Genomic DNA, 22,015 nt, shown 5'->3' on the forward strand with positions numbered 1-22,015 from the left:
TTACTAGTCCATCAGCACCAAAGAGGGCGGACAAACAATAGGCAGCAGCTGTTACCTGGGTGGTTCCTGCAGCCTCCTGCTGTGCTGCCTCGGCGCCAGGTACCCTCAAACAGGGTGGTATGCCATCTGCTCATGTCATCCTTGGTCAGAGCATCGGGGGTGAGGTTGCAGATCTCCAGCCTGGAAAACTCACGTAGAAAGTCTCGAAAGGACATCCTGCAGGGACAAAAAGGTATGTTTGAAGTCACAGGGCAGAGAGGAGAATCAGGCAGAGCAAGCGCAATGCTGCTCAAATGCTTGAAGAACCTTGAAGCCAAAAGAAAACACTTTCCACACCTACTCTTTAAACAACTTTGGGGTACAAACAGAAAGGAGCTATGGGTGTTTTGTTTTGCTCTGTTTTTTTTAAAGAGGCAATTAATTGGCATCAAACACATCTGCATATCCCACTGCAGAATTAGGAATTATTTGGGGTATCTGTATGTCTCTCTGTGTGTGCACACCAGGAACAAACAGTGCCACAAGTCTCAGAACTCACCAGAATTCACCATCTTCCATTCTCAGCTGCAGTTCTTCCCTCTGATCGGGGTCCACTTCGTTCCACTCAGAAGAGCTAAGATAGCAACAGAAAGATAGTTACGCTGTGCATCCTCCCCATGTTGTGTCAGTTTGCATTTCTTAGTGCAGAAAGTATTGATCTGATGTGTGGAGATCTTTCCTATTCTAATTAATTCAAGAGGGTTCTTGAAGCTTCTCTGTGTGAAAGAAACAAGCAGAAAGTTCATGATGTTTGGGTTATTCCTTCAGAGAAGCTGAGTACAGCTGGTTTAAACTGGTTCTGTTATCTCTTTAGAATTATTATAAGTTATTGTAAGTTTAAGTTAAGTCTGCTGCAACTGGATTTCTTATGGATAGTGCCAATCCTGAACGTATTGCATTTGTGACCATTTTGCTCATTTGTCTTCAGTAGCAGTAAAGCTCTGCTGGATGAAATAAAATTGCCTCCGGTCTATTTTTTGAGAATCCTGCAACGTGTTTAAGTTTTTACTCTGCTAACTATACACTGCAATCTACTCTGGATCAATATTGAGTAGAATTTTAGTGACATGTTGCTCCTTTCAGTTTTATCTGGTAGCAGCAAAGGGCTGTGGTAGAGGCCTATGCTTTGCATTCAAAACGTCGCAAGTTCAATTCTCCCTCCTGTCTGAAACTCTGGATAGCTGCTTCCAGTTAGTTTAGACAATTCTAAGTTAAACAGTCCAATGATCTGACTCTATTTGGCAGCTACCCATGACCCTAACCTGATGTTTCATTCCAGCTCATGGATGAAGAGATTCAATCATCATCATCATCATCAAATATATAACATTGGTATAAAATCAAACAATAATTAAATCACCTCCTAATAACAAGTCCGTATCAAATTAAAATCTAATTAGATGGCTAATTGGATCAAAAAGCACTGTGTTAGAAAAGAGATGGAAATTCTACCTGTGATGCTCAAGTCATCGAGTGATGACACATGCATTTGCGAAACATTTTTTTAAGTGTCACCCGGATGCATCCCAAATGGGATCGCTATCAGATGTCACAGTTGGGCACGGCACCTACTAATGTTGCTGCAGGAACACGTCCAACCCACCTATCACTCCAGGCTCCAGTCCACTCCACTTGACCCCAGGGATTCCTTATGCGAATGAGCGCTTCCTGCCGGCCACGATAGTCCACCTGTCAAAGTTAAGGTATTAAGACAACCGACACACATGGCTAAAGCCCTTGAATTGGTCTCCACAGCCCCTTGAAGAGAAACTCACATTCTTCAATCCTGTGACGCTATAGGCATGGCCCTTCACCAGTTTCTTGAAGGTAATGGCTTCCATGTCAAATGCACTTGTGATCTGAAGAGAGAGGATATATGGCACTGGTCAAAAGGCTTAAACCTCCCCTCTCTCCAAAAGGCAACGGACTAAAATGGCTGCTAAACACAATGTACCAGCAGCAGTTCACAGCTCGGTGTTGGTTCCTGTATATCCTAGTTGCCTCAGTGAAAAGTTCATTCACAATGTTGAAGAGGCTGTGAACTCTTACAAGCCCGTTCATTTCAGAAGGATGCAAAAGTCATGGAGTAAGGCTGCAGGCATTACAGCATCTATGTCAAAAGATGCTCAGTTTCCATAGGTTCCATAGGAAAAGGGCCCTTTAGTGGGTGTAGGCTTTGACCTTTGGAAAACTGTTATTTGGAAACTTGACAGAGAACTTTGGGTGAAACATCACTGGGAGTGCTGACGACATCCAGGTCGATTTCTTTACTTTTTCAACAAGAGAAGACCAGCTTTTCACATTTGAAGGCAACATTCTATAGCAGGGATGGGGAACCTCCAGCCCTCCAGTTCTTGTTGGGACTACAACTCCCATCATCACTGGCCACACTGGCTGGCCTGATGGGAATTGGAAATCAACACTATCTGGAGGGCTACAGCTTCACCCATCCCCATTTTACAACATAAAGCTATTCCATAGATTAGCTGCAAGCTATTCACCAATTGGCCACTTGTATTATTCAGAATACACAAACAGTGAAAAGTAAACGCACTGAAAATGTACAGATTAGTTCTGGCCCACTAGATCATAATATATATATGGGATGTAGCCCTCATTCATTTTTCTGGCTTACTTGGCACTGCTTTTCTCCACAACAGTATGGAGTGTGAGGGGGGATGACTTATTACAACTCACAAATGGACATTTATAGAAGGTCACCCTGTGGACAATGTGTGAGCAGGCATGCAGGGCAATAAGAGTGGGTATGGAGAAAGGAAAAGCTGTTGCGTAGGAAGCTTGGCTCAGAGGCATTCCTCCTTCACAACTTGGCACCATTCCATTTCTCTTGCTTAGACTGGTGTGCACTTGTGTGTGGTCACCAATTTGCTTTTCTCTCCTCGCATTTTAAAAACACAGGAATAATTAAAAGATGTGTGTTTGGCAAACATCCCAGACAATGGTCAGTCAAGCATGGATCTCAGCTGACTAATTTGCACATAATAAGACTATTCATATGCCCCTGTTTTGCACGTCATTGTTTTCTAACTTTTAAAAGAACTCAACTAAAGAGTAAAAGAAAATGGCAACCTGAACTGTACTGTATTTGCCTGAAACAGGGTGGTTGTCCGTACACTTTCCTAACACAAGGGGGCACCAACCAAATGTCTCTTGCTACAGATGAACGTGAGAAAAGGAACTTCACATACAAACAGAGACTTGAGTTAACATTTGGGCCTATTCTACTGTTCTACTCTGACAGGTTTCCATTGACCGAATCCCTGGCCTCAGAACAAATATCAGAGCCAGATCAGGGAAGCCAGATCTCCCTCCGCTGCCCCGCTTTGATTCCACATCTGGAACATCCCACAAGCTCCCTCTTTGGGGCACTGCTTACATCAATGGAACAGCCAAGCAGGGATCCCCTCTCAAGAGCCTTGGAAATGATCCTGCACAAGTCGCGAGGTGGCTTCTTGAGATCGTACATCTCTGCCACGCCACCTGTGAAGTCCTCAAAGCCCTCTGTGGTGCTGCCCCCCGACAGGGCCTCATAAGAGCCGTTCAGCCTGTATGGCAAAGAGAACTGGAGGTTAGTAGGCTAGCCTTAAACCTGGCCTCCTGGAAACCGGAAGGCCCAGTTACAGAGGGTGGTGAGTTGAAGAACAACGGAAACAAATCCAAACCAGGGCTTGCTGGGAAAACCACAAAAGGGCATAACCTGTGCTGAGGCAGCACTCACTTGGCATAAGCTTTTTCCAGCAGAGCACTCCAGAACTCCTGGCACTCTGCTGAGTGCACAAACACCAGCTCTCCATCCTTGGTTGGCAGCTGATCGTCAATCACTACATCCACCCATTCACCAAACTGCCAGATCTGAAGAATAAGAAGTCGGAGAATAATAATGAGGTAAGGCAGAGTAACATAGCAAGATGGTCCAGTCAGAATCAGACCATCACTCCATCTATTATTATTATTATTATTATTATTATTATTAACAACAACAACAACAACAACAACAACAACAACTCAATCCTCCTGAAGAAGCCTGCACCTTCGGTACTGCTGCATCGAGATAGGTGCTCAGGCTCAAGAGACTCCACCACTAAACTGGAAGAGGACTACACCACCTTAGTAAAATATATATTGCCTGGCAGTGGCTTTCCCAGGTCTTAGATGTTCTTCCCCAGCTCTACCTGGAGATGCCAGGGCTTGAACTGATGATGGTTTGCATCCAAAGGATGTACTCTACCACTGAGCTATGAGCTTTGCTGATTGGGTTGAGGTAATGGGACAGTAGACATTAGGTTCAAACAGGGCAACTATCCCTTCAGCAATAACTCCACTTCTTAGCCAAGGCTTCCTCTGTTTGCAGCTTTACATTTTCCATAGCTTAGGGTCCCATCCACCTGTGAGACAGGCTTTCCTTTGAAGCACTTTCTGTGGGAAAGATGAGCCTTACCTGGAAGTGAAAGATGCCCGCATAGTCCTCCTGAAAGCTTTGTCCATGGGGTACAACCCTGTGCAAAAGTTCCTCATTGAGAGTCAAGGAACCAATAGCAGCTAGCAACCAGCAGTCACCTGATAAATAAGGAAATAGATGTCAACTCAGGCTGCATTCAGATGTGGGGATTGCTGAACCAGTTTTCCTGGTGACACTTTTGTCCCAGTTTCTGACATTCCTTTTACACTGCATTACTAGCTGCATTATGGAACAGTGGCTTTTTGACTGATAGACTGCCCAGGTCACACTAAATTCCACTCACTCCCATAAGCATAGTGGTACACAAACGCAGACAGCAGACATGTTCCCACAATCCCACCCTTTATGCTCATGTGCGCTATGATTCCCCCACGAAAATGGCAGGAAAGAGTAGTTATGTTGGCATACCACCCCAAATTTCCATCCTCCCCCCTCCCAGTTAATGGTGTTGCAAACGGATTTTCCCTGGAAGCAATTAATAGGGGAATGAGCACTAAACTTCCGCTGCACTTCCAGAAGTGGCCGTTATGTTATGTGAAAGATCACATAAACTTTGCCGGGGGGCGAGGGGAGGAGGGGGAAGGAATGAAGTGCTGTCTGAATGAAGCCTCAGTTTCCCAGTGGACCTGGATTCCTAATATCCTTATTTCTTCTCTAGGTTTTCAGTATCAGCAAATTCCTCATCATCTGAAATCACCAGAAAACTTGGAATATACTTTCTTGCTTTTAAGATTCATTTATGGTGCCTCCAGCTTCCCTCTCAATCCAAGGGATAAACACACATTACTCACCCAGAGCCCCCTGGCAGATATCTGTCCTTGTAGCACCTCCAACGATAAACTGGGGGTCATCCACAATTTCCTGCAAAGAGGAAAGAAAAATGGAATATAAACTGTGGCTGGGTTCTTCAGAATACTCATACACACATAGTGGGAGCACTGAATACACAACATGAATGCAACATCCTTAAACGGAGACAGGCAAAGACTGTTATGGCTCAGATCCAGATAGTGTTCCTTTCTCCCACTTCAGTGCTGCTCTTCTTTTTAAAATCTCCTCTCTCTCTGACCTCCCTGCTCTGGTTTCTTGGGTTATGGGTTGGTCTAAATGTATTCTGGAGAGTTTAAGAACACACACACAAATCTTAGGATTCTTGCAACTTTCTTTTCCTTTATTTTACTGTGCATGTGAGAAATGAATACATTGCACAAGTTCTTTGTTGAGGACCTATTTTTGCAGTGCTTTACATAAAAAGGTAAAGTGCCATAACAAAAAAGGAGAGTGTTTTTTACAAAAACCAAAACCAGCAGAATCTAGAAACTAAATCTAACACATTCAATGAAGTATTCTGTTACTTGTGAAAGCTTCTGGCCTTTAAGGGAGACTCTATGTTGGAACATCTCCTGGTTCAGTTTGGCACTGAAGTACAGTAATGAATGGTTGGCATCAGAGTTTGGTTGAGCCAGGCAGCTGCTATCGCCCAGACCATTTAAAGCACAGGTGGCCAGTTCAGGCAGATGCTGGCAATCTAATGCTGATAATACATTTTTGAGCCATACACTATGACTGTGTTTTGTGGTGCCCTATTTTCTGACCAGAAATCGTTAGTTTTAACTTTAGTTTGGGGGAAATCCTTGATATTTGAAGGTGTTCACACACTTTTAAATTATATTTCTGTGGTGTGGGGATTACAGATAGGCAGCGGAAGCAGAACCTGCAAAACCTTATGGCTGCAAAGAGGTTTATACTTCAAGGCTGGAAGCATAAACAACTACCACCCACCCTGAATATCTCATTGCTCTTTCTACATGTGAACAAGTAGACATGTGGATTGCTTATATTAATATACATGTTTAAGTCAGGATTGATTGTCTTAAAAAGATTAATGTGAGCAGACAATGTTTTCTTCTTGTTGAATACCACCTATAATCTCAAACAAGTTTTACTCAGGGTAGACCCATTGAAATCAATGGACCCAACATAATCATATTCATTAATTTGTACTCTGAAAAAAACTTAGTTGAATACACACCCATCTATCCATTCGGGGAGAGGGGGAGAGAGAGCTGGCTAACCTGTGGCCCTCCAGATGTTACAATTCCCATCAGTTCCAGCCAGCATGACCAATGGTCAGAGATTATGGAAACAATAGTCTATCAACATAAGGAGTGTACCAAGTTTACAATAAATACCATATTTTTCCATGTATAAGACAATGTTTTTTGCTTAAAACTTTTAGTCAAAAATTGGGGGCTGTCTTATACCCAGATGGTGAATATACAGGGGTTCAGGGTTGAGTGCAGGCTGCCTGGACTCGGGTTCAAGCTCGGACTCTGGCGCAGATGGTCTGGGCAGGGTTTGGGCTCTGGCTTTCGTGGCCCAGGCTTGGGTTCGGGCTCTGGCCCAATTTCTAAATTTTGGGTTCCAAAAAATAGGAGTCGTCTTATACATGGGGGCATCTTATACACAAAAAAATACAGTATGCAGGCCAGCATTTTTGTCACCTTATAATAGATGGGGAATGTGAGACAGCAGCTTGTTTAAGGCTGTGAGTCCACAGCTGACTGGATATCATCATCTATGATTTGGTTTGCACCAGCTCGCGCAGATCTCATATGCTTGTATCAAAGGATTTCTTCCTATGCCTTATTACGGTTCTACTTTTTCCTCACCAAGAACCAGGCCATACCAAAGCTTAGAGGGAGACTTTGCATATAAATGTTGCTACATACCCCAAACCTTGAAGCAAAATGGACAATCCTATTGAACTAAATAATGGCTCCAAAACATGGACCTGTGCCATCGATACAAAGGAAGCTGCTGGGAACTCTAGAGAGTTCTATTGTAGTGAATATTCAAGTGCGGAAATTGGTTGTCTGGCATTTCTCCACCCCTTTTGTAGACTAGACGATCTTCTGCAAGCTCAGATGCATTTGAAGTTGGGCTGGATCCCAGAGTCAACTAAAATTTATTGAAGGGGCAAAGCAAGAGGTCCAAATGAGAAAAGCGGGACTAATTAGAAGATGGAAAGAGGCCACCAGAAGCAAATAATAATGATAATAAATGCTACAGTCGGATCCATGAACAAAGAGGCTTTTAATAAAAGCTGCTAACAGAATGCAGAACAGCAGGTCAAAGTGGTCCTCCGAGGGTCCCTTCAAGCAGATGGCCAGGTACTCACCGAAGGACGCATCCAGCGAACTCCACGGGTTTTAGAAGAATTTGGCCCCAGCTCCTTGAATCCAAGGACTGAGGGGATGGCAGGAAACTGTGGGTCCTCAAACAAGGTGCCGCTCTCCAGACATTGCTGCTTCAGGGTCTCATAATCTTGGCCGAGGAACTTAACAGCATTGTTGTGCTGGCCCACACCCTCAGCCCGCAAACGGTTCCATTCTAGTTTGGCAGCCATTCCTCCAAAAGGCATCATGGCACAGCAAGCAGGGTGCGGGCAATGGATACCTCAGCAACACTCCTAAAATCCAAAATAAAAATCCATTGTGAGATGAGACACAGATTACTGAAGCTGATTAAGGGTATCCAGCATGTGCATCTATGTTTTTATGATTATACATTTTAAAATTCCTGTCTTGCCTTTCAGGTAAAACAAGGAAGTGCAATATCTATTTATAAGATATAGTTTGAAAAACAAACAAACCAAAGACTGAAAAACAGTTTAAAACAGTCCTAATCCCCATGGCTAATCAGGAAAAACCAAAACAGTAGTACTGTCTTCGGGGGGGGGGGGATTCTCCATTTTGTTCTGCGTACTGGGGAGGGCAAATCACCAAATCGGAGATATTCTTCCAGACTACAGAGGGCAATGCATTGACTGAATAAGCCTTCATGCTCTTGTGAACAATATTTGTCCGTAGGTTGAACTATGTAGTTGGGTGCATTTGTCAAAGATACTCCCAGCCATTTATATGCCCCACTGTTTCCACAAGGAGCTCAGGATCACACACACAGAGAGAGTCCTCTCATTATTCCTTCACAACAACCCAAGAAATAGGTCATCCAGTTTCATGCCTTCTGTCAGGTTGGAGGCCAAGTTGTGATTTGCACCTGGGCTCCTCCACACATGCGAAGACAAATGCGCCACACTGGCTTGCAGGCCATGCAACACAGCAAATGGATCTCACTATAGCCTGGGGGACACCCTTTACTGAGCACAGATCAGGTTAGGACATTCTGGGCAGCCCACAAGAAGATGGCTTCTAGCTGTGCACAGCTGTAGGCCAGAGACAATAATGCCTGCAGACCCAGCGAAAAGAAATCCCAGAAGCCCCAGCTCTGGCAGGAATAAGAAAACCAAAGAAGCAAATAGAGCTCATCTGACGGGATGAGCGTTTTGGGAAGAGTGCCACCAGTCACCCCACACTCAGACATCTAACTCAGAAGCCTGAAAAGACCACTGGGAAATGCAAGCACTCTTTGGTAACCAGGTGTTAGTGAAATACCATGCAAAACAGATGTGTTTGTATATGCATGAAAATATTTACATCATCCTGACTTCCAAATTTCCTGGGTTATGTTTCGGTTTGGGGTTTTTTTGGCAGACTTTAGAAGATTAAGACACCCTAGGAGAAAGAAAGAAAGAAAGAAAGAAAGAAAGAAAGAAAGAAAGAAAATGTAATAGATACTCAAGCGACAAAATCCCACTTAACCAGTGTTTCTCAAACTTGAGTTCCCAGCTGTTGTTGGACTACAACTCCCATCATTGCTGACTACTGGTCCTAGCTTGCTAGAGATGATGGGAGTTGTAGTCCAACAACAGCAGAGGACCCAAGTTTGAGAAACATTGCACTTAACGTATTATTATTATTATTATTATTATTATTATTATTAGAATTTATATACTGCCCTATACCCGGAGGTCTCAGGGCGGTTCACAGTAGAGTCCTGCTGGATCAGGCCAGTTGCCCATCCACCCCAGCATTGTGTTCTTGTGGTGAGAAACAGCTATGCAAAGCTGACAAGCAGGGCCTGTGTGCAACAGCACTCTCCCCCTTGCGATGTCCAGCAACTGGGAGCATTATCATTGATAGTGGCATAGTAGCTGTATTTTTTCCAGGTGATGCTGACATCATTATTCAGCTAGCATTCTGGGACAATGTATTTTTTAAAAACACTTTTTCTTCTAATGCAAAAAGATCCATCAGCCTCAGCCAGCATAACCAATTGTCAGGTATGATTAGAGCTGGAGTACAAGATCATTGGGAGGGCCACAGGGTCCCTGTGTAAATGGTAGAGATTCACTACTGCCTGTGTGGAAATTACAGTATTTTGCAACCCACATGAAAATGTGCCCATTTCACTGTGTGCACATATATCTGTACATCTACATGCTACAGGAATCCACCACAGGCTCCGCATTCCATTCACATAGTGAAATAGATCTTCGATGTACATGCATTTGACACACATAGTTTCCTATATGGGAAGACAAACAAATCCACCCTTCACAAACCAGAACTTTCCACACTCAAAAACAACATTTGTCACAGAGTTACTCCCAGCTGAGTTCAAGCATTCTACATACCCCTCTAGGCTGCTTGTTCTGAAAGACAAAAGTCAAATTTACCTCAGAACTATGCTTTGGGGCAATACATTCAATGTCAGCAAATATCTTACCAAGGTTTAACTGCCTCTAGCATACTGTTGGGACTTGATGGCAGCTATCATGAGAGAGAAAACTAGTTTACATCAGGGTAAAAGTCACAAAAAACAAGTTCACACAACTTCTCACCCCACAAGGTATGCATATTTCCAGACCAGACCAGTCATTCTCTCTCTCTTTCTCTGACTCACTGGGCAGGGCGGAGTGAAACGGAATCACCAGGCACATTCATATTTATCATAGCAACCGTTTCCTGATCTGTGGTTTCATTATTCTAAAGAAGTCAGTCTGCTAACAGAAAGAACACTTAGACAATTATGACAAGGATGTGTGTGTCCCCCTCAGATACAGGGTGTCCCTGATGCAGGTCCTCAGTCACAGGACCAAGGTCTGGCACATAGGAGAACTGAGGCAAATGAGATGGGAAGCTTGTGACTGGATCATCTCTCAATATGGTACTTAAGCCACTTCCCAGGTCCCCTCAGTGGGCATAAGTATGGGATGAAACCCTTAATTTATGAAATAATTGTAATAATACATTTGTGTTCTGTTTTGGTGTTATTAAAATCAAGAGCCACATGCTTGTTGTTACACTATTAGGCTGCATTTGTGGGTTATAACATTGAAAATGCAAGCTTTCTTTTTATTGAGCTCTTTTGGATAGAACGCTGCACGTTTCCCCTTTACATTTCTGTAAACTTTACAGAAACCACAATCTAAAGTGAAAGGAGCAGGCAGACACTTTTAAAAATGAAAACTGAAAATTCAGGAAAGGATCTTGGAACAATCCTGTGACAGAGCCAGCCCCCACTCCCTGTCATTTCATGGCCCCGTGGGCAGCCCCATATCAGAACGGATGGCTGAAGTTATCTTAAGCAACTGCAACAGCCAGCACACAGGAAACTATTTGAGAACAATGTGCAGGAGGGAAACCCAGTGCTATTAGCTTACAAAAAGTAGTGGCTTGGAAAGGGTGAGGGAGAAGGGAGAGACACATTATGCAACAGTGCAAGTCAAAGTAGACTAACTCCAGCCCTGTATACTTGTTAAGTATGAAGGAACAAAACAAAAAGCACCCACCTCTTTGTTTAAGAGAAGATTTAAGGTGTATACAAATTCACTCGCGCATTAAAAAGCTTGGAAGCATTAAGTTACGACACCTGGCCTTAGCTCACTGCCACACAAGCAGGAAAACGCCTTCTATCTCATAATATTGTGCTTGCTTATGACTTAGCTGCCATGCACTAACACTTACCCTTGTGTATAGTGCACTTGTAGCATGTTGCAGCACATGAAAACACGAGTGTCAATCTGGCCAACAAGACACAAATTGCACCCCTTTTAGTTGAATCATTCCTTTAAAATGGGATCCATAATTTATTTCCACAATAGCCTTGAATTTTTGACACAATATATAGACAAGAAATGAGCTTTTTCATGGCCACATTCACGTCACTGGAGTCCCCACTCTTGGCATTTGTCTGGGAGTCAAAAACCTTTTCTTTTCAGTTGTATTTCAGTCTATCAGTTGGCTGCTTTTATCTGAGTGGTTGCATATATTACTGCTGTGTTTTTTCCTGCTGTTTATTTATTAGGTATGTGCATTTTCAATATGCATTTTCAATATGTCTTCATTTATATTTTGATTTATTTTCTGTTTATTGTTAGTCTCTAGGTCAATATTCCATTAAACAGGTGAAACATAAATAATAAAGCTTCATAAATAAATGCCATTCTTTGGGTAGGCAAAAATGTCATTTCTCTAGAAAGATTGAAAAACCTCAACTGTATAAGAGCCTGTTAGCGGAGGAGGAGTAAACTGTCTTAATTTAAGAATATATTATGCAGCTGTTAGTATCAGAATGGCTAAATAGGGAGGATATTTCTCCAGAATGAACTCTAATGCAAAGTTATACAAAAATAGCTCTGGAATATTTATCCAATCTTTAAACAAACTTCAACATCTCACGAAGTTAAAAGAAATAATGAATGCTAGGTTTAATATTTAAACAGTTATAACACAGCCATTCCTCATGAGCTGCTTGCCATTTGGTCAGATTTCTCCCTCTTGCGGGTCAAATTCTGTACTGATAGTGCAAATTGTTTTGATTTTATGACAAATAAGACTTTTCAGGTGCTATAATGGCAGACTGCTGAAACAGCTGCTCACCTTCCTTACAGTGCCACTCCCAGTTATATTGCTGCCAGTACTTAGAAACACTGGTATCATATCAGCAACCAATTGCTGGCAGCATTTATAGATGCAGGTAGCAGATTTTAATTGCACATTAGCACAGTTAACTTCTGTTGGTTCCCAGAGCACAACTCAGTAGCTATTATTGCTGTAAGGCACAAGTGTTTCGCCAACAAAAAGTTTGTCTGCAAACATGGTGGTAAGGTAAGAGACCCATATACTGTATGTAACTTCTGGTGTTTTCCTCTTTCCACTATCAATTCCTGTATTATGAGAACGTGTCTTTCCTCATTTTCTCATGGAAGTATAAGCAACCTAACAAAATGTCAACCAGCTGCCTATTGCCATTACCACAAATGATGCCTGGCTTTGGCTACACTGGCAGGTGCCAGTGGGTTCTACATGTAGTGGAGCCACTAGGGGTGAACCTGGCAGGCCTGTGTGCCGGTCTTTTGCCCCACATCCAGGAAAATCATAGGAAGAGGCAATGTGGATCACAGGAAGCTGCTTTTATAACAAATCACATCCTTAGTTCATCCAGCAGTGACTGTGCCTTTCCTAGCTCTTCCTGTAGATGCTGGGACCTTTTGCGCACAAAAGGTCCCAGCAAAAGGTGCACTCCGCCACTGAGCTATGGCTTTTCCCCTTGCATCTTTCAGCATATGTTTGCTTCTTAAGTCAGCGCAAGGAGGCAGAAGATGACAGGAGATGCTTTAGGGCAGGCACAGGCAAACTCAGCCCTCCAGATGTTTTGGGACTACAACTCCCATCATCCCTAGCTAACAGGACCAGTGGTCAGGGATGATGGGAGTTGTAGTCCCAAAACATCTGGAGGGCTGAGTTTGCCTATGCCTGCTTTTGATCTACCTCTCTCCTCCTTCGTGCATCTTGTACACACTCACTGAACTCATTCCCAAGGCGCTGTCTGGATAAGGGTTGGAGACCAAGGGGCAGGCACCCACAAGGGCAGGATCCCAAATCCAACTCATCATTCGATGCCCAGTTTTACTAAACAAACAGCCGATTCTATGTTTTTCCTTTAAGTCCCCAAGTTTCCAAAATACTGCCTTGTGTGGACGATCAGAGTTCTGATTAAGAAGGTTTAAAGTGGCCCCACAAGCAAACCCCCATCCTCTGTAAAAAAAACACAACCCAAAGTCACACTTCCCCCCACTGCCCGCAAGAGATCAAGTGCTATAGTCTATAGACTATAACCAGAAAAGGCCTTCCTGCTTTTCTGAAGTCCTAGCATACAGCTACTATTTTGGATTGTTTAATTCAGTCACTTTCCCAGTCTCCCATATTCCCCCAAACCAGGCACTCTGCCAATCAGATCAGCCAGTGCTTAATCAGCTTCTAAACATTTGCAAAGTGGAAAGGGATACCCTCTTCTCCCTGCCGCTCCCTTCAGCCTTTCAGCACACTCTCTCGACCATGCAGCTTTGAAATGAGTTTCACATAGCTGGCACAATCATTTGATTTTGCAGAAAGAAAACATTTCCTGCTACTTCAATTTCCTGCTGCTGTACATGCAAACTAAAAATGGTACTTCTGAATTCCCAGTGCAGAAAGAGTTCTGCGCAGTTTCCCAGAGGCAGCGTTCCTCTGCAGCACTGGCAGCAGGGTCAAGTCCCAAGTTCCTCGCTTTCTACCTCTCCCCTTGTGCCAGACCGAAATGACCAGCTACCAGGACTCTGATCTGTGAGAACAGTTGTATGCGGCTGCAGATTTCTGAGCTGCGGGCCTCTTTATGACATTCAAGTCCAAACACAGAGACCTTCATTCGAAGCAGAATCTGTCTAGAGTCAATCCAGGGAGGGAAGGATATTCAAGATGTTCCTCAAGGTGACACACTGCCTGCCACTCAGCACAGCTTCCTTTCTTACATCCCTTAATATCTGCAAGGAGGACTGACACCTGCAGCCGAAGTGGTACAGTCCAAGAAACAGTTCTTAGCCCTTGGAGGACTTGCTGGGTTGCATGAGCTGGCATTTAGCAAAATCTTGTGCATGAGCTAGAGATGGCCAAGGAGAAAATGATGGGAGTGTGGAGCTGTGACAGAGAGCAGCCCAAGCAGATGCAGAAGCTGCCTGCCTCCCACTCCTCCCCAAGAGAAATGCCGCCTGTCCTTACACCTAAAAATTGAGACAGAAACATCAACAGCTGTAAGCTATATCCAGTGATCTGCAAGTTATTTCAGTTATGTCAGCAGGCAGCTCCCAGATTATCTAGCACTGAAGACAGCAACTGGCCGCTAGAATACAATGCACTTTTTCAGGCAGAGCGATGGCCTCCAGCTCTTCAGTCACTACACCATTCTGCTGTATTTGAGAAGGCCTTGGCTCCCTGCCACCCTCCAGGATTAATCCCAGGCGCCTGCTGCAGTGCATGAAGCACTTTGCTTCCTGCTTTCCCAGCTCCTTTGCAGCACGAACACCCTGGCCAAGGGCTTCTACACAGAACCGCTCAAAGGAGAAGGCAGTCACAATGCCACCAGAGCATCCTATAAGGGGAAGGGGGAAAGCAATAGTTAAGCAGTCCATTCCAGCGGCTCAGTCCCGATTGCTAGCACCCCACACAACTGGGGATAACATGGACAATACAGATTTAGTACACGTGGTAGATATCAGCTAGCTCATACAATACAGCACTTATTCTTTAAAAAGCCCTCACAATTGCAGAGGAAAGCAGGAATGTGCTGATGGTGTCCAGTCAGGTTCCATTTACCACATGCTTTTAGTCCAGGCATAGGCAAACTCGGCCTTCCAGATATTTTGGGACTACAATTCCCATCATCCCTGACTACTGTTCCTGTTAGCTAGGGATGATGGGAGTTGTAGTCCCAAAACATCTGGAGAGCTGAGTTTGCCTATGCCTGTTTTAGTCAGCCCAACTCTCAGCCCCCCCCCCAATCAATAAAAGGAGAAAGGTCCAGTAGATTGGAAACCTGAATGCTGGAAGAACAATAAATTTGGAAATATATGCAGATATTATTAATTTTCATAAACACAAGCATAGGCGCCAACTCCTAGAGGCCAAGGGGGCTTCAACCCCCCCCAATAAAATATTTGAGGGGGCTGAGGTCCCCCCCCCACAGTTGATGGGCATTGTCATTCAAATGGTGTTCATGTGCTGTGTCATGTGATTGATTATGCAGGGTGGGGCTTACCTGCCCCCCATATTTTATTCAAGTTAGCACCCCTGAACACAAGCAAGCAGGTACACCCTGGCAGAAATGGTCCGGTTCCCTTGAGCAACAAAAATAGCTTTGTAAAACACAGAGTGTCCCTCTATGCACTGGCTACAAATAAAAAAACCAAAAAAACAGGAAAGGGGAGTTAGATAAAATCACTATAAATTGTTGTGGTGATTCAAAGGTTTGATTTGAAATCAAGCTGGATTTAAGTTTGTTGTCTCCGGCAACCTCTCTCTTATATCGTGGGTGCTGGCTCGTATTATGGACGTATGCTCTGTATTGTTTTACTGGCACTGATGCTGCAGGTTTGTCATAGGTTTTGACTAGAACAATAAACTTCTATTGACTGTTAGATAATTTGCATAATTTAGTTTGGGTGCTTGTGCTTCCTTGGCAAATAATATAGATTAATTGGATTGCATTAGATCTTCTAGTGACAGAGATAGGCAATGTGGTGCCCTCAGGTGCTGTTGGGAATCCAACTCTTGTTGGCCCTAGTCAGCATGGTCAATGGTCAGGGGTGATGGGAGTTGTTGTCCAGTAACCTCTGGAAGCAGGCACCACATTGCCTACCTCTGGAATAAGGCAGAAATATGAAGCACCCACCCAGTGCTCCTTGGAGTGCATTGCTTCACTTTAAATCAAGACTCCATAACTGCAGCCAAATCAAAACAGGACTGGTCTTGATCAAAGCTACCATCCACATAAGGTTTGCCCTCCACCCCAACACTTCAGGGGTGCATACAGACATAACATTTCAGCAGCAGATTGTTTTGCAAGTACACTCCTTCCATTATATTAAAGTCATTTTCTCTCCAGTGCCAAGCTCAGAAAAATCCATTTCAACATTTTTGCAGCAGCAGCAGCAGACTGCACAGCACTGTTTGGCTGGTGTCCATGACATAACAAACCACGGTTCAGTGACAGAGCATCAGCAGGTGGTCCCAGGTACAATCCCGAGCATCCCTAGTAGGACTGGGAATATCCTTGTTAGGAAATCCTGGAGAAGTGCTGCACGTCAGTGTAGACAGTTCTGAACTAGACGGATCAATGGTTTGACTCAGCATAAGATGGCTTCCCCAGTTCCTCTCTATCCTCCCAAAGTGTATTTTGCAAACCTTTTAAATCGTTAAACAAATTCAGGGGGGAAACAAAACTTTCAATGGATGACAATTAAAAAATCAAAAAGTGGCAGCCTAGTCCAAATATGGTAAAGAGCGAAAAGTGAGTTGAATGAACTAGTGTGTATGACTGTCATTTACACTGGCAAGTCAGGAGGAAGCTTGGCTTACACTGCAGGAGGAAAATCTACAGCAGCTTCCATTTTAATGTTATGGAAGTACCCTATCAGTGCAAGTAAGTCCCATGTTTATTCCTCCTAGATATGTGAAAAGGAAAAGCTACAGATTGCCACAATAAATCCAGCAGAGCACAAAGAGCAGCCATGAGCTTCATCCAGCCATCCCAAAGTACTTCATGTTCCAGAGCCACAAAAGTGAATGGAAAAAAAAAAAGAACACTCAGCATCAGAACAAAAGCATCCATGAGGAACACAGTAGAATGCAGCAGCTACATGAGGCCATGGGGGGAACAAATATGGTGACATGTAGATGTTCTTGGACTGCAGTTCCCAACATGTCTGGGTCTGTTGGGAACTGTAGTCCTTTACTCCAGCCCTGAGAAGTAGGGCAGGAAGACACTAGTTTAGCTGGGTCAGGCGGCACAACTCCATGGAAACCCAACAGATACTGAGAATCTGTATTGACTGTAAGAAAAAACAGACTACAATTTAGCATGGCCATCCTGTGTGTGCTCCTACACAACAGTGGAGGACCCTGGCCTTGGGCTCTATCTACCAAAGAGAAACTATTAGTCATCAACCACTGCCTCCAAGTCCATAAAAAGTGGCCAGTTTTGGATGCCTAGATGCACAGTCCAAGGAGTAGAGTGAAATTTTTCCACTAATACTTCAAGCACGTATTTAGTTGTTTATATAGGGCATAACTATGACATAAGTCAACAGTGGCTATTAGGACATCTTAAAATGGCCAGATTAGAGGCTAGTGGTTGGCTTTAGAAGTGAAAGGCTCTCTGCTTGTAGAAATAAGTAAACAAAGCAAGAGCTATTAACTTCATTACACTTTTAGGTCTCCAATACTAGTTTAGTGCTTCAAATGCTAGTTTAGGGGCTTCCCACAGGTACCTGGTTGGCCACTGTAAGAACGGGATGGTGGACCAGATGGGCCTTTGGGATAATCCAGCAGAGCTCTTCTTATGTTTTTATCATCAATACAGATGAAAAACGTGGGTGCTCTTATGTGCAATATAGAGAGGGGGTCCCAGAGAGACCTCAGCAGTGCTTCACCCCCTGAAGTGCACAGTTGACATCAATTAAAAACAGCAAGGAGGCGTCTTGACATGACATCTTCCAGACAGGGCCAGTCCACTCATGAGGCAAGGTGAAGCAACTGCCTTGGGTGGCAAATCCACAGGAGCAGCAGATCCCAATGTAGATATTTACTTCTCCCCTTGCTCCTGATGTAGATCTTCACACACCCCTTCTTCCCTGGAGGGAGTGGGGTGTCATTTTCTGGGCCGGCCCTGCTTCCAGATGATGTTGGACTCCCAACTCCCAACTCCCATCAGCCCCAACCAGCATGGGCACTGGTCAGGGGTTTTAGGAGCTGCAGTCCAACATATGGGAGGCACAACATTGACTATCCCTGCTATGACCCTGTCCTGAATACAAACCCAACTACTAAGCCCAGAATGCTAATAATTCTGCTTTGTGCTACAAAGCACAGGCTCATTCTCCCAATTGCTCAGTAATATGTTGGTGCAGACAGGATGCTCTTCCCATGCCACCTCCCGTTGCTTGGCTTCATTCCCAAAAAAGAAGGTACACCAGGGGGAAAATCAGATAGGAGATAAGCAGCGTTTGATTATTCTCTCTAGACCAGGCATTTCACTGCACAAGCTTGCTGGAGCAGCGCATGGCTCTGCAAGGGGTGTAGGGAGGGCATCCCCAGGGAGTTTAGCCAGTGGCTTTAAAGGGATCCTCCAAGAAATGCGCCTTCCCCTTCCAGAGTCCCAGGCTGATCCTGCTTGTTCCTTCTGGCTTGGCCCAGCCCAGGCCGTGCAGAGCGTTACACATAAGTTGGCGCCCACCCAGATCGGCTTTCAGCCATACATACAAGGTATAAAATGCTGGATCGGAGATTTGAGGTAGATCGAGTATCCCTTTCCCCCCAACACCCTTTTAACAGACAGCATTTAAGAGAAGGTCGCTGCTCCCCTAGACATTCTTCGACCCTTAAGGACAGAAAGGGAGCCCCCCCAAAACCCCTCCTCCCCCTGAACTAAAAAGCAAGTAAGATCTCCCTGGCTTCCTCCAAGTTCTTGCAAGTAACGGAGACGCCAAATTCTCCCCCCGGCCAGTCGCTTACCTGGCCTGGTGTCGGAAAGTTCGGGGCAGGGCTGGTGGCGGCGCCGGGGGGGGGGTGGTCCCGAGGCCCTGCTGCCAGCAGCGGGAGGGGCTGGAATTAGCAACTCCTAATCGGATTGCAGGAAATCTCCAGCGCCCAGAGCCACTTACTTCTGCCAGGCCGGAGTTCCGCTTCTGGTCCGCTCCCTCCTCGGGCAGGCGGGCACCTCCCCACGCCCTGCTACTTGCTCATCGGCCAGGCACGGTCGGAGCTCGGCAGCCGCCCTCCAGGCTCCGCGCGGGGAAGGTGGGGTTTGGCCTGGCAGGATGTGCACGCGGCGGCGGAGGAGGCTCAGATTGAGCCTGGGCGGGCGGGGCAAGGGCGGAGGAGTTAAAGGCGCCGCACAAATCCGGCTCGGGGTCCCTTCCCGCTTCTTTCTGCATTTGGGAGAACTCCCGGGCGTTCGTCATGTGCGGAACAAAAACCCCTCGAAGGGGCCAAAGCAAAGCCGATCTTTGATTGCCCCGGGCAAACGCCGTAGCTGACCCCCGGCCCCACCCCGACCGTCCGGTGCAAGGCATCGTAAACCTGCCCTGGAAAAGTGCAAGAGTTAGCCTGCCGTCGTTCTCGGGCTCTCTTTGGCCCAAGGAGCGGAACAGGACAATTATACGCGAGGGGCCTCTATGCACGGGACCCCCAAAGATCATCATCATCATCGGTTGGTGATAGAGATTTGGGGGAGCCTGAAGTTGTGTGATATTGACCTTGGGCGCCTCACACCCGTAGGGTGCAATTTCAGGAAGGGGGGCTTCGCTCCTCTTTTATCTCAGATCTCATCCTCATAAATTCCTGTCCTTCCCACTGCCCTCCTCTCCCGTCCCAAGTCACTGGTTCTATCATATTGAACAGTTTCTATCGGCAGGCTAACAGCACAAATCTCTGCTGAAAAATAAGGAAGTGGGTGTTTTCCATATCTTATTTTTAGTTACTAGGATTGATATGTAATTTATTGTGCTGTTTCAGACTGCTGTCAGGATAAGATACTTGGATGTGTTCGTGTTTGGTTAACATAGGTTGTGGGTTTATGTCAGATTCTGATGAGTTTTATGGCTTCGGTATGTTGTGAGCCGCCTCCAGAGGTTATACCTTGAAAGGCAGCATACAAGTGGTGATGCTGATAATGATTCATTATTATTTCTGTGTGGTTAGTTTTGTCTGTGTTGCAGCAAAAACAGCAACCAAAAATGATAACATATTTACTTTGGTGAACTAGGCTCCACTTCATCAGATGCAAAGCGTGGTTAGGTACACAACGTAAAGACTGAACTTAAATGGCAATGGAGTGCAAAGAGTCTGTGGCAATCAGTTTAAGTGTATGCAAAATTACTCCCAGCAGCAGCAGCAGCAGCAATATTAATAAATAACCTTGGAACCAAACCCAGGCATGTATTAACTGAACCAACTGCACATTCTTTCCCTGTTTACTTCCGCCTTTACTTCCCCCCTTTCCTTCCTGAGTTCCCTGCTTTCCCTGTGTCAATGCTTGGATTGTAAGCTCCTTAGGGCAAGGGACCTGTCCTTAAATACTGCACACCGATGGCACTCCATAAATGATGATGATGTTTGGAATTTGTTGACAACCGCTTTGAGGTTTTTTCCACAACCAAGCACTGTATATATCTTATCAAAGAAATAAAGAAACATTTCTATGAGGTTAAAATACTCTTAAAATGCACTGCCCACCCTTTGATCTTGAACGTAACCAAGAATGGGCATTTCAACCTTGCTGAGAATTTCTCCTGTCTTGAAATATTAATGAGTGTTCTTATTAATCTTTGCACCCTCCAATTTAAGTCTTATGTCTGCTGCGACCCTAATAACCAGGCCTTCCTTCTAAACGTTTGACCTCCATTCAAGCCAGAGAGGCTTTTCCTTGGGCATGTACACATTGTGTGAAAATGTCCATACAGTGCTGAATACAGGCACATTTTTTTGGGGGGGGGGGGTTCTGCTTGAGCCAAACGAACGGCTTTAATTCATTTTGTGCCAGGAGTGCACTTCTCAAGCACTGCTGCCATATACACAGAGAGTGTTTTCTTAGGTCGCCTCATGCTGGAGTAGACCTCATGATACACTGATTGAAGAACTGCACGTTCACAGGTGTGATGAGGTGTTACTTGGTTTCTGCCAGTGCTTATGGTGGGTAGATAGACTAACTGAGAAGAACACAGAATAAAAGATTGATGCACTTTGCTTCGTAAACTCATCCAGTGAGAGCCAGTGTGGTGTAGTGGTTAAGAGCGGTAGACTCGTAATCTGGTGAACCGGGTTCACGTCTCCGCTCCTCCACATGCAGCTGCTGGGTGACCTTGGGCTTCTTTGAAGTCTCTCAGCCCCACTCACCTCACAGAGTGTTTGTTGTGGGGGAGGAAGGGAAAGGAGAATGTTAGCCACTTTGAGACTCCTTAGGGTAGTGATAAAGCAGAATATCAAATCCAAACTCTTCTCTTCTTCATCATCCACTTGTATGTACAGACAGCATGGATAGTAACTCCCGATTTAGGCAATGTTATTGTGTATGTACAACTGCAAAGCACTTACGTACAAAAACTCTGCAAAAAAAAGAGCCCTGTGCATTTCAAACCCCACGTGTATATAGCTTGTTTTGGCCTTGAAGCCCTTTAGTCCATCAGAACACAACTGAGACCCTATGAGAGCTGGGATAATGGTTGAGCAATGGGAGTGCCACAGAGAGAGGAACAATGTGCTTTAAAATGACAGTTTATCTGTAGTCATGCTGCCAGTCTTCTGCATGCTTACTTAGAAGGGATCTTGGCAAATATGCAGTGGGACCTAGTCCTCCCAGGGAATGTGCATGGGACTGCAATTTCAGTGCATGTCTCTTCTTTAAAATGGAATAAGCACAACATTTATGTCCCTTGTCTTTTCACTGTTGTCATCCCCGCTGGATTTACAATGTATATGTTATTGCAGTTGTGTGTGCATACCCAGGCAGTATTCATTACACTGTTTGGATGCATACATGTCTTTATTGGACTGTAAA

At 44.8% G+C, this 22,015-nt stretch overlaps 1 protein-coding gene across 3 annotated transcripts in view; it reads right to left on the minus strand.

Annotated features, from left to right (window-relative positions):
* Positions 1 to 19,261, minus strand: part of CAPN11 (calpain 11) — a 31,450-nt gene extending 12,189 nt beyond the window's left edge. Inside the window, exons 1-11 of one of the 3 annotated variants that reach the window (XM_079969246.1) lie at positions 19,122 to 19,261; positions 9,019 to 9,096; positions 7,701 to 7,991; positions 5,311 to 5,380; positions 4,499 to 4,617; positions 3,779 to 3,912; positions 3,437 to 3,605; positions 1,815 to 1,898; positions 1,643 to 1,728; positions 539 to 613; positions 56 to 216 (exon numbers count right to left, since the gene is read on the minus strand). In XM_079969246.1, coding sequence (XP_079825372.1) covers positions 56 to 216; positions 539 to 613; positions 1,643 to 1,728; positions 1,815 to 1,898; positions 3,437 to 3,605; positions 3,779 to 3,912; positions 4,499 to 4,617; positions 5,311 to 5,380; positions 7,701 to 7,946 — 1,144 coding nt within the window. In that variant the 5' untranslated portion in view covers positions 7,947 to 7,991; positions 9,019 to 9,096; positions 19,122 to 19,261. The other 2 variants (XM_079969245.1, XM_079969247.1) reach the window with 2 other exon arrangements.
* Positions 19,262 to 22,015: the final 2,754 nt, after the last annotated feature.

This window comes from Podarcis cretensis, assembly GCF_951804945.1.
Source record: "Podarcis cretensis genome assembly, chromosome: 3".
NCBI lineage: Eukaryota > Metazoa > Chordata > Lepidosauria > Squamata > Lacertidae > Podarcis > Podarcis cretensis.